This window comes from Nilaparvata lugens, chromosome 2 (genome assembly GCF_014356525.2).
Source record: "Nilaparvata lugens isolate BPH chromosome 2, ASM1435652v1, whole genome shotgun sequence".
Lineage (NCBI taxonomy): Eukaryota > Metazoa > Arthropoda > Insecta > Hemiptera > Delphacidae > Nilaparvata > Nilaparvata lugens.
Window position 1 is genome coordinate 93,031,814 of NC_052505.1, and position 14,109 is coordinate 93,045,922.

Below are 14,109 nucleotides of genomic sequence, written 5' to 3' on the forward strand. Positions count from 1 at the left end.
GATGTAAATATTTCTCGTGGTCACTCTGTATTACAAACTCAATGATACCGTTGTTGTGACCGAGTATTTCAATGGTTTTAGAAAGAAAATAACTGATTTTGTTCCTTGTTGTTTGATTTTAGAACGAAAAGGTGAAAGAGCTGTCGCAGAAGATCAGCGAGACGCGTTCGGGCGTGACGAGCGTGAAGACAACGATCGACGGCATGCGTAGCACACGCGACACGCAGCTGAGCGAGATGTCGCAGCTGAAGGCCAAACTGAAGGAGCACAACACGCGGCTGGTGGCCATCAGCCAGGAGAAGGCGCGACTCGAGGCGCGTAACAAGATGAACCTGGCCGGCGACGCTGCCAGTCAGGAACAGGCCAAGATCGCTTTCAACAACAAGCAGATCGCGCTCAAACAGATGCGCGACAAGATACAGGATATGGAGAAAGAGGTAGTTACTGTTCTATTATTACTACATCATCATGATAGCAATATAAGCCTAATAACCATAATCCAAACAATGATCGCTCTGAAACAACAAACATATGACTTTGAAATAGTTGAACATTATTATGATAGCAATATATGCCTGAATTAACCATAATTGAACCAATGATCGCTTTGAAACAACAAACATGTAGCTTTGAAATACCCAACAGATCGCTATGAAACCGATGCGCGATAAGATACAGGATATTGAGAAAGAGGTAGATAGTTGTTCGACTATTACCACATTATTATGATAACTATAAAGCCTGGTTTTCACTAGTAGAGTTTGTGGTCTGTTATTTATGAATAACTGGCATACTAACTCTACCGAGCTACTTGGTCGAGTATCTGTTTTCACTACAATTGAGAATAGTAGGTAAAGTGTGTTGTCCAGTCAACAGAAGTAACCTTAAAATGTCAATACTTTTTGATAGATTAACACTCAAACACTTATCTATAACTATCTCAAACACTTTTCTATAAATTAATACTTTTTAATAAATAACAATACTTCTTCAACTTGATAGCCTACGGCACGACTTTACTAGCTCGAGACTGTTTTCATTAGTAGAGTAGAGTTTTCATTAGTTTTCATGGTAGAGTAGAGTGAGAAGCGGTGGTGGTGGAAGGCAAGTGGTAGAGTACTATTCCACGGTGCTATCCCACTCTACTAAAAACTAGTACTCTACCATGAACGTTTTCTTTGGGAGAGTTCGCAAGATATTTAGTACTTGCCCAGGGAGCTCTACCACCAACTCTACTAATGAAAACTAGGCTTAATAGAACCAATGATCGCTTTCAAACAACAAACATGTACATTCTGGATCTTGTAGCTTTGCCTATCAACGGAGGGTCCCTAGATACTACCCGTTCAAAAACATTGAACATTTTTTAAATGTACCTTTCCATAAGAAACAGATGCTGTTTTGTATCTTCTCAAAAGCAACTTGTTGCATCCGAAAATATACAGAAGGAGCTTTAATGTATCTTTCCATAAGAAACAGATGCTCTTTTGTATCTTCTCAAAAGGAACGTGTTGCATCCGAAAATATACAGAAGGAGCTTTAATGTATCTTTCCATAAGCAACATATGCTCTTTTGTATCTTCTCAAAAGCAACGCGTTGCATCCAAAAAGATACACAAGGAGCTTCAATCAGCTGAGAATCGTTCAACATGCTCTTTCCATTGTTGGTGATACGTTGCAACTCTCTCATCCATGAAGCTGATTCAGATGCCTCTATTGAATAATAACTTTGAGTGAATTTATTCGTGAGTCATTGTTGAATCAATTCTGCTAATCCTAGTCTTGTTATTAGCTAATGTTTTTCGCAAGCATAAAGTAGCTTGTTGATTATAATGTTTAAAAAAAGACCAAAAGTGTTCTTGGATTGATTAAAATTTTATTTTTCAGATCGAATTGAAACTGGAAGACATAGAAAACAATAACACTCAACTGAGTGATCTGAAAAGCCAGCTTGGATCATTGATTACAGATTGTGAACAAATATATGTTGTTTACGACGAGAAACGAAATGCCGTAAGTGAACAAATTTGTTGAATGATTATGCTGCATGCGTTAGCTTCATAAAATTCACAGTACTATATTGATGAATCATCAAATTAAAACTGTTTCTTAATAAGAATTGATGAAAAATTATATTGCGCTAAAACGAAATTGTCCTAAAACTGTGTAAGATTAATGAACGGATATTATTATTTATTTAGCGTATGGCAGATACACAACAAATATATAGCTCATGAGTCTCAATTGCCTAGATATACACTGTATATTTCCAAATTCTTCGAGATGTTGTGTATGAACGCACAATATTACAATCAAATACAATATTACACCTCACCTTTTATGCCTCAGGGCCGTTTGCACAGTCGAAGCTTAAACTCGATTTAATCAGCTGGTGACTCAAACTCAAAATGAAACACATTATAACAAACTAGACTTGATACTGATTTAATCCAGTTTAAAATGAAATTTAGTTAAAACTGTTACTGTGCAAACGGCCCTTAGAGGGGTAAACATTCTTATTCTTATTCTCATCCGTGAAATTTTAATTGACCTTATTGAAAATTAATTTTTAATTCATATTTACATATTAGGTAATATCAATATTACCTTTACCAATCAACAACAATGTTGTTGTTGCTTGTATAAACAAGCTTTAGCTCCATAGAGTAAATTATTTTTTCAAATGTTCATGACATCCTCCTCCTCCTTCTCCTCTTCCTCCTCATTCTATTCCTTCACCTTCTCCTCCTCTTCCTTCTCTCTCTCTCCCTCTCCTTCTCCTTCCCCTTCACCTTCTCCTTCTCCTTATGTGGCAGAGAGGACCTAGAGTCCTAACTCCGCCCTTAATAAAGGCAATTATTCATTTCAATTCTCCTTCTCCTCTTCCTTTTTCTCAAATAATTCATTAATAATTGATTCAAATAATCAATAAATCAATCTTTTCCTCCTTCTTCTTCTTCAGGTGGGTCAGTCGCTTCCAGGAGTCTCGGTCATGGGCTTTGTTTGATGTTATTCCCTTCTTGAGCGATACAATTTTCCCATTCCTCCCTAGGTTCCTAGTGCCTTCGACATCTAAGTGGTCGATATTTTTCCCCACATAATCGTGTCCTCTCTTCTCTTCACATGTCCGTACCACTGCAGTCTTTTTTCTTGTATTTTCTATGATACTTCTGTACCGGTAACCTGCCTTCTGTTTCTTATTTGTGACTGTGTTAATAAATAGAATAAATGGCGGAATACACTGAGCTTTATTGGTTGATAATGTTTCGGTTGCAGATTGTGAAAATGAAAGGTGGCCGTACCCAGGACATGTCAGCCGGGTGGGGCAACGAGGCTTGGGACGCTGCACCGGCTGCCTGGCCTGAGGACAACATTGCGCCCGAGCCCGGCTACAGGAAGTATCGCGCCCTCTACGAGTTTGTCGCCCGCAACGGCGATGAGCTGTCCTTCCAGCCTGGCGATATTATTATGGTAAGGCTGACTTCTATCTATTTATTAAAGATAGCAAACAAATACGAGATGTAGAAAAAGTATAGTGAGATTCATGTTATAAAGTTAGTGGAGAAGATGGTCATAAAAATTCGTTGGAGGAACAGGTTTTGGGCTGTGCCAGTTGGTGGCCCAATGAAAAATTGTGTATTATTGAATCAATAAATGAATAAAATAATAAATCTCCTTTAAAAAAATACAAACAAGCAATTAAAAACATAAAAAGTACAAAATATCTAAAATACAATACAATAGGTCTATAAAAATAAATCAGGGTAAGGCCGTCTCCCATCTATTTATCAAAGACAACAAAATTATGACATGTAGGAAATGTATTTAAAGATTCACGTTATAAATTGAGTGAGAATGATATGCCATCAGGGTAAGGATTCTCTGATTGGTTCTCGTGGAATTAATCACGATTAAAATTTAACCAGCTTTTGTACAACCGGCACTTAGAAAATATATCGTGAGATTCACAAGGTTATACGTTATAATGTTAGTGGAAATATTAGGTAATCAGGGTAAAACTGATTTTCATCTCGTATTTATTAGATAAAAAACAACAAATACATGTAGAAAATGCAGACCCACCTGAGTACGGGTAACACCTGCTCGTATTCGATAAAAGATTACCTGCTACACCATGAAAAATATCTGACATAAAAAATATTGATATTAGTGGTTCGAAACCCAGCTAAGGTTGTGGACCACTAATCTCTCATCATTATATTTTGGTAGAGAGTTAGTGGGGAGGATATTTTTTAATATTCTTTCCAAAGAATGGACATTGATATGTCCAAAGCTCCGCCAATTTATGTAGAAGCATAACAATATAATTATACATAGTTATTATATTACAAATTGCTTTCTCATATCATATACAGTTCAATAATTATTTTCTTAGTCTATATTATGTAAATTGATCTATAATTTTGCTGTATTGTAAGGTATTGTATATAAGTGTATAAGCCAGTATATATTGTATCAATCAATCAATCATCGTTCTCATTATCAATGTACAATAATGGAGCTAATGTTGGCATCACCCTCAGCAAAAAGAGGATGGTTTAATCAAATAACATGGAGATTGATATTAATTTCAAATATCGTCTAGTTTCAACTGTATTCAATTCAATTTATTCACAACACAAGAAAAATGCAATGTGAAAAAAATAATAAATGGTATTATTTTAGATTTAACGTTATAACTTTATTATTTTAGACTTTTAGGTTCAGTAGCACAAAAACCTGTTAAATTGTAACCGTGATTAAATTCCACCATACCAATAATTAGAGAAGCCTTTTTTACAAAAAAGCCTTTACTAATAATTAGTTCTTGTAGAATTTAACATGATTAACATTAACAGACTTTTGTGCAACCGGTCCTCATAGATTGAATGCTTTACGAAATCTTTTAGTATTAGTAACTTTATTCAATTCAATTAAATTTATTCACAACACAAGGAAAATACAATGTGAAAAATATAATGGTATTACTGTAGAGTTTCAGAGATCGAATGCTTTACGTTAAAAGACTTTTCTGAACCAATAAGAGAAGCCTTCTCCAATTAGTTATTGTGACATTATTTACTCATGCTCACAATTTAACAGGCCGAGGTCTATAAAAACCAGGTCAAGACACCCGTGTTCCTTATGGAGCTGCCATTTTGTGCCTATTTCATGGCGGTAAATTTGAAAATCCAATATAATCAAATTTGCTCGTAACAAAATCATGCATTATGCATTTCAAAAACAATATTCTGGTTCAGATAATATAACACATTGTAAATTCAGGTATTAGATTTTTCAATAATGAGATTTCAATAATAAATGCTTCAATTATTCATTTATTTATTATTGAAAATTGTTCTTATTCTTGTAACTTAAGGATTCATAAGGCATTGGGACAAGACAGAAATATGTGAGGTCAACTTCAAAAAGAGTTTAAAGTTCCTGATCGATTATATCTAACTATTAGTTCTGTGAACAGTAGACCTCGCGCTCAGTAAGTTACATTGACCTGTTATGTTTTCTCAAAACTTGATAAATAATTTATCAATTTAAAATGTCCAGAAAAAATCCTAAATAAACTATTGTGCAACAGGGCCTCAGAGATTGAATGTTTTACGATATCTTCTAGTTTTAGTAACTGTATTCAATTCAGATTCAATCCAACAACACAAGAAAATACAATATGAAAAAAACATGTGTTATTATTTTAGACTTTTAGAGATAGAATGGCTTACGTCACCTTTTCTCCGAGTCGTCCATGATTGCATTGCAGGTACCTCTGGAACAGAACGCGGAGCCCGGCTGGCTGGCGGGCGAGCTGCGAGGTGCCACAGGGTGGTTCCCCGAGTCCTACGTGGAGCTGATTGACACGGCGACAGCCGACGGGCAGATGACGGCCGCTGAGACTGAGGCTATGCAGAAACGACATCTTGAGTGAGTACTCCCAACCCTGGTAGTTGATGCAAATTCAACATTCAATAACAAATATTTCCATTGCCACAGACAGACACATTCAAAATGCAAATTCAAGTGTTTCCATTGCCACAGACAAACACAAGTTGATGGGTTCAAAACAAATATTATTTTATTACCACAGATAAACACATTCAAATATTAATTTTGGGATATCTACTTACGCTATTGTATTTTTGTGAATATTTTGTATGAATTTCAAATAAATATGATTTTTAGAGTTATACGATTATCAATATCAATGTCCCCACAATATCCGATTCTGGTTCTTGATTTTTTGTCGTTTCTTAATTATTGTGAATTGGTCAATTGCTGATTGCTGATTGCTGATTGCAGGGGCATAGCTGAGGTGCCAGAGAACATATCGGACAACGGATCAGCAGTGCTTGAGGTGGCCGCCTCGAGCGGAGGGGACGCTGGGGGGGCGCAAGGGCCGGCGGTGGGGGAAATGCCCTCGCTGGTGCTCGGACTGGGCACGGCCGTAGAACTCACTGTGGTCGCCCTCTACAACTTTGCTCCCTCCGATCCCCGGCAGCTGGCTTTCGCCAAGGGCGATCAGTTCGAGGTTACTGAGAATCAGGTACATTCATTCATTCTTAGCGCCATACGCACCATCTACGTTAAACCATAGAGAAACTATAGAATAAGAAGATGTACCATAGTATAGGGCGTTTATGTTCCAGATTTCACTGTTAACTCAAGCCGATAAATTATATTCAAGGGATTTTGAAATAAATGGAAATTAATGTATTATTGTATATGAAATTCATTCTTTATTCATTTATACTAGTAGTTCTGTGAACAGTAGACCTCATGCAGTATTCTCATCCACAAGTACCTGATTGAAACTATAGACCTTATGGAAATACAGCAATAGGCTGGCTTCTCCACACATCTGTGTAATCACTTGTCAGCTGATTTATGATGAATAATTCTATAGTCTGATTTTTACTCCAATATTGGCGTATGAAGGAGGCTCTTTTTTCCTTTTATATTATCCTTGAAATTCAAAATTTCCAAAAACCTTGTATATACGTCGACGCGCAATTAAAAAAGGAACATACCTGTCAAATTTCATGAAAATCTATTACCGCGTTTCGCCGTAAATGCGCAACATATAAACATTCAAACATTTAAACATTAAGAGGAATGCCAAACCGTCGACTTGAATCTTAGACCTCACTTCGCTCGGTCAACAATAAGTACATTATCAAAATGATAGGGAGAGGAAAAAATAAGGTAACCTTCTGCTATTCCTCTCCCAAATTTAGATAAGGTTACACATAGTCCGAAATAGTTTGTCTTCTAGTCTTCTTCAATAATTCACAACATCTTCAGTCCTCTAGTATTTTTATAAAGTAGATTTTCAAATTTAGATGCTTCAAAACTAAACATAGAAGAAATATTTCAGATTATAATAAATAAAATTAGAAATATTCACATATTAAAAATATAATTTTGAAGAATTACAGAAAAACAAACTTGATTCTAAAAGCACAGCAAAGAAATGAATGTAATGTAGGTATCATACGTCATTATACTATAATGACGCCATCTTGTTATTATAGTATCAAAGATTCCATGGATGATGAAAATGTTTTTTGTATATAATGTTAGTAAATAGCTTATTACTCAGTTTAATTATTCAGTCGTTACTTCAATTATAAGTTAGTTATTATCATTATTTAGTTATTAAGAATTGACGAGGCACCAGCCTGTTCTAACAGTGTATACTGTATAAAGAATGTAAATGCTGATAAATAAAATTAAATGAAATGTATATTTAAATTTGAGTCCCATGTACTGTATATGTTTATTGTTGTATGTTATAGACCCTGTTTTTATTGTGCTGTATTGTATTGTGTTGACTGGCCTATATATTATGTCAAATTGTGCTGATACTTTTGAGGCTAATAGAAATATTCTATTCTATTCGGAATAGAATAGAATAGATAGATAGTCGTGACGGTAATATGTCTCGGTTTGTCTTTCCAGTTCTTTTTCGTGAAGCTATGTGACGATAGTTTCTCATACTGTACCGTTTTTACACCCAGATCGATATTAAGCCATCTGCAAATTTCAGAGTAACAAATCATCAACGTTATCTTAGAATTTGAGTCACAAAATGACTCAACAAAAATTGGAAATCGTGTATCTTAGCTACAAACCTAGGCTCAACTCACACTTACGCGACTCGGGTCGAGAAGAGACTAGACTCTAGTCGAGAGCATGTGTTTTCAAATGGTGACGTCGCGGAGACTAGAGTCGACTGGTCTGAGTGTCACCATTTGGAAACACATGCTCTCGACTAAGGTCGAGTCTCTTCTCGACCTGAGTCGCGTAAGTGTGAGTTGAGCCTTACAAATGTACAATGTGCAAACACAGTCCTATCGTTTCGTATTATCCTATTATCGGGGGTACCGAGCTTTGCACGAAAGTACAGAGGCTTTGGGATGAAAATTTGGAAGTAAATGAGCATGCAATTCATCAATTAATTTTTTTTAGTATATAAACGTGAACAACTGATATCGTATTAGGTTTGTTTTGTGTAAAGCTACGAACAGAATTGAGTGCCTTGAAAACACGCAATTTTATCTCTACCTCACTGTTCCTGTACAAATAGAGATATAATCAGCTGATGGAAAGTGAAATGCACTTTGGTCTATACGCAGCTTAATGTGAAGGATATGAATTATTAAATAAAAATACTAAGAAATTGTCAAAAACCACAGATTTATTGATACTTAGAAAGACCGGTTTCGGTTGTTACACCATTGTCAATCTCTGATAAACTTATCTCTGTGAGTTTATCAGAGATTGACAATGATGTAACAACCGAAACCGGTCTTTCTAAGTATCAATAAATCTGTGGTTTTTGACAATTTCTCAGTATTTTTATTCAATATGAATAATTACCACAATATCAACTACTCAACTTTAGAGATATAAATTATGTTGCTATTGTTTTGACAGGATAAATGGTGGTATGGCTCTGTGAATGGCGCGGAAGGCTGGTTCCCTAAGAACTACGTTAAGCTGGCAACTGAACCAGTTGCAGCTGTCCAGGCAACAATACCTGCAGCCTCTGACGGTGCCATTCCTGAAGACCAACAAGGTAGGTGTCGTGGATAGACTTTTTTTTTTAAGATTACGTCCTAAAGACTCCAGTCATGGAGTATAAGACAAGTCATGTTATTACATAATAATTCTAACACTAAGTAGTTCAACCTAGTTTAGGTTTTTTGAAAATCTTCAAATCATCATTACTTTTCAAGATTTGAGGTAGCTTGTTATAAAATTTCCTACCAAAATAATATGGTTTTTGTTCAAATAACCTACTATTGTGACCCATTATATGATAATCTGCTCTGTTTCGCGTATTATACTCATGAACATCTGAATTCTGGATCACACCACTCGTTTTCACATGCATTACAACTTCATATACATACAAAGATGGCACAGTTAATAGACCAAGCTTTTTAAATAAAGGCCTACAAGAGTCTAACCTATTCACTTTCTCTATACATCTGAGTGCCTTCTTTTGAATCTTAAACACTCTGTCCATATTTTGTTGAGATGAATTACCCATACTAAAATAGCATACCTAATATGAGATAGTATAAGTCCATGGTAAGCAGTTAACAGTAGTTTTTTATCATTCAGCCTAGCAAGCTGCCGCAGGACAAATACCCCAGATGATATCTTATTACATATCCTCTCAATGTAAGGATGCCATGTTAATTTCCTGTCCAATAAAATTCCCAAGAATGCTACTTTCTCTTCTTGGTCCAATTCATTTTCCTCTACAAACACATTTATTTCTCTATCCTCTACTGAATTATATTTACTTTTGAATTGTAGGAATTGACATTTCTTACTATTTATTGTTAATTGCCTTTGCTTCAAGAATTGGACAATTGACTGTACTCCAGTAAAAGCATTTATTTCTAGACTATCTAATAAATAATTGTTAAAGATAAGCGATGTGTCATCAGCAAACAACAGAGCTCTGTGATCTTTTAACTCTTTTGGTAATTGGTTCACATACAACAGAAACAGTAAGGGACCCAGAATTGAGCCTTGAGGTACTCCAGCTGGACCTCCAGTTTTTGAGATTTAATTTTTACTATTTCATTCCCATCCACCTTGGTAAGCTCAACACACTGGTTTCTACCTATGAGATATGATTCAAACCATTTTAGTTCTATACCATTCACACCTACAGTTTTTAGTATTTCCAATAATATTCTATGGTTCACACAATCAAAAGCTTTGGATAAATCAAGAAATATTGCGGCTGCCTTCTCACCTGAATCTATTATATCTATTAGTCTTTCAACAAGGGATACTATTGCAGTCTTAGTAGATTTCCTTTCTGGAACCCATGCTGTTCATCACATATGAAATTAATTTCTTCCAGGTGCATCAATAACCTATTTAAAACTACTCTTTCAAAAATTTTACTTATTACATTTAGAATACTAATGGGTCTATAATTTTCAACTCTCTCAGAATCACCGCTCTTGAAAATTGGCAAAATTTTTCCTTGTTTCAGATCATCAGGGAAAATACCCTGCTCTAGTGAAGTATTAAGGAGATGCAATAAAGGGTCCAGTAATTCATTTTCACATTCTTTTAAAATATTGCTTGAGACCCCATCCAATCCTACTGTTTTTTTGTTATTCAGTTTTTTTATTATTCTTGACAACTCATCTCTTGATAATGGATGAAATTTAAATACATTTTCAATTGGCTCAGCATTTAATGTAGTTGTATTATAAATATAAGTGTTCAGTGACTTTTGGAGATTATATGCAACCTGTTGATAATATTTATTGAAAAAGTTACAAATGTCTATACTATCATCCATATAATTTCCATGTTCATCGATTATCCTAGGGACATTAGTAAATGTATCTTTTTGAGCTGCTCTCCTATTTCTATTAATTACCTCCCAAACAGCAGAGTTAAAATTGGTACTAGTTGTTAATATTTCAGCTGTTTTCTTACACTTAGCTTTCCTCACTTCTTTTGCATAGTTTTTCTTTAGAAATTTGTATTTGACTTCACTCGGAACATCCCTCACTAATTTAAATTCCTCATAAGCTTCCCTAACAATATTTCTTTGAGTAAGAATATCTTCAGTTATCCATTCATCTACTTTGTTTGATTTACTTTTTACTTTGACTTTTTTTATTGGACAGCATACACTAATGTGAAATCTTAGAGTATCAATGAATTGCTTATATTTGTAATTCAGGTTACAACTGTTATAAACACTACTCCAATTTTCTTGAAGCAGTTCCTGCTTCAAACAATTTATATTTCCTAGCTCATATTGCTGAATTTCTTTCACAAAAGTTTTTTTTCTGCTTGGATTCTGGCCCTGCAACTTAACATCTAAAATTTGATAGTTATGATCTGATAGATCTGAGCTACCTAACCTGACATTACAACCTTCTATATTTGTGAGGATATTATCAATAATTGTCTGTGAAGTTCGAGTTACTCTTGAATATTCGTGGTCCTTAATTTCTAAATTATTCATATTAATAATATCTCTAATATCCTCTGTCATTTTATCCTGCCTGGCAAAATCGGTATTGAAATCTCCTACTACTATAACATTTTAACCTTAGTCCTGTCACCTCTAAATCCATCTCAACAGAAAATCTCTTAACAAAATCCAGTTCATAAGTTTGGGTATGTTTAGCATTGCTAGTGAATATACATACACCACCACTTCTATGAGCTATTCTACAAAATTCTGATCTCAGTGAATAGCCTGGAATCCTAACTTGATTTATTTCCTTTATTTTTAAGCCATGCTCTGTGAAAATAACAATGTCAGGATCCTCCTGTTTAAGAAATACTTCTAATCTGTCAATTTTGTTGCGAAGATACTGAATATTTTGATGATAAATACTAAAAACCTTACCATCTTGTGCTACTCTATCTCACTAACTTACTATATGGAGTGGCCGTAGTCGAGTGGATCAGATGCTGGCTTTATGATTCAGAGGCCCGGGTTCAAGTCCTGGCCCCGGGCAAGATATTTATCTCCGGCCACTCCCGTGTTTCGGATGGACACGTTAAGCCGTCGGTCCCGGCTGCCTAAAAAGTAGTTGTTAGGTCATGTGAGAGGCCTTGAAATTGATCAGTTGCGACCTGAAAACTCTGACACCAGACCTGAGCCAGCCAGGTCACTCGATATTATTATCATAATTATACTTTACTATGAGAGCACCAGTGATCATCTATATCGATATAAACATATCGATAGTATCGAGTTAGGCTATGTACATAGGTAATAATAATAATAATAATATCGAGTGACCTGGCTGGCTCAGGTCTGGTGTCAGAGTTTTCAGGTCGCAACTGATCAATTTCAGGGCCTCTGACATGACCTAACGACTGCTTTTTAGGCAGCCGGGACCATGTACATAGGTTACTTGAATATTAACGAGTATCATCATAGCCTCCTCTAATACAAAGCCCTGTCCTACGATATTGCAACGTCGCAGTGTAGGCCTAGAATCTTATACATGATTGGTAAAAAAGATCAGCTGGTATTTTTTAAAATCTTTTTCCACCAATCATGTTTTAGGTTCTAGGCCTGCACTGCGACGTTTTAAATTCTAGGCCGTCATTGCGATGTTGCAATATCGTAGAGCAGGGCCTTGTATTAGAGGTGGCCATGGTATGATGGAATGAGGTGGCCATGATATGATGGAATGAGGTGGCCATGATACTAACCTAGTATCCAATTAGGTTAGTTACATAGGTTAGTTGAATAGTTTAGGGAATCTATACTCTAAGATCGATTGTACTGGTGCACATATCGATAATATCGAAATAGGTTAGGTAAGTAGGTTAGTTGATGAATAGTAAGAAGTATCGATATTTTAATATCGATAGTACTGGTGCACTTGAAGTAAAGTGTCCCCGTTGCCGCTCATTACTGTGACTTCATTTCATATCAATCCAAATATTTTATCTTCCTGCTTAATTACTTTTGTAATAGTTTACCAATTGATGTTTCTCATCTATCAGTAGGAAAGGTTCAGTTATTCATACTTTATTTTGTAGTGTGTAAGGATGTAGTGAGATAACACTATCCAAATTTTTAAATATCTTAATAGTCTTTTTACACAAATATATAGTCCAATATCAAGAGTTTGCAATATTATAAATTCGTGATATTGAACTATATACTGTATTGTGTTTTTATTATCTAACCAAATGTCTCACCAAACACTGCCAAGAAAAAAATACATTTAGCACTGTTTTTCAGAAACTATTTTCCATAAAAGATTGAACATTACAAATAATATGCTGCTTTTTTACAGCAGGAATTTCAGGTACTCAAATAAAACTACTGTTTCTTATAAAATACTAATGAAATAATGTTCATTTCAAGTCGTTCATTAAATGTGATGAGTGCTTTCAGTAAGGGTTTCTTTCTCGTGGAAAAAGGAAAACTAATAACGATACAATACTTCACAATAAAATGACAATTCATTGTTAAATATGTGCTGAGCTATGATCTACCTTTCTTAGTGCCGGTTGCACAAAAGCCCCTCTTTTCGAAAAAGTCTTCTCTGATTGTTTCCCGTGCAATTAATCACGATTAAAATTTAACCGGCTTTTGTACAACCGGGCCTTAATAATCTAGATCTAAGATCATCTCTAAGGTCCGGTATCCGAGCTCGGGATTTGGCTAAGTTCTAGACTTTAAACAGCTGGAGTCAGAAAATTGGCTTCCCGAAACGGGGCGTAGTCGCAGGTTTATCGCAGTAGTTGCAGTTTTTATTTTCTTATTTTGGAAACGATTTCCTTGACGAAATTAAACATTCCTAAATAATTCAAAATAGTTGAAACTTTACACCATTTTCTCTTTATTTTATTTTGTGTTAAATTTTCTAGTTTTTTGGAAATTCAATTCAAACGTGACTATGACAATGACTGCGACTACGCCCCGTTTCGGAAAGCCAATTTTCTGACTCCAGCTGTTTAAAATCTAGAACTTAGTCAAATCCCGAGCTCGGAAACCGGCCCTTAATGGTCCATTTAAATCTAAATCTGCGTTGTTATTTCTTTCACGTTTTCACTTAATTCTTTTAAATCGAT

At 35.3% G+C, this 14,109-nt stretch overlaps 1 protein-coding gene across 1 annotated transcript in view; it reads left to right on the forward strand.

Moving 5' to 3' along the window:
* The window catches only part of LOC111053886 (intersectin-1), a 114,171-nt gene that overhangs the window by 28,583 nt on the left and 71,479 nt on the right, over positions 1-14,109 (forward strand). The window contains 6 exon segments of the mRNA XM_039420265.1: positions 123-437; positions 1,888-2,013; positions 3,277-3,471; positions 5,777-5,937; positions 6,313-6,556; positions 8,950-9,091. Coding sequence (XP_039276199.1) covers positions 123-437; positions 1,888-2,013; positions 3,277-3,471; positions 5,777-5,937; positions 6,313-6,556; positions 8,950-9,091 — 1,183 coding nt within the window.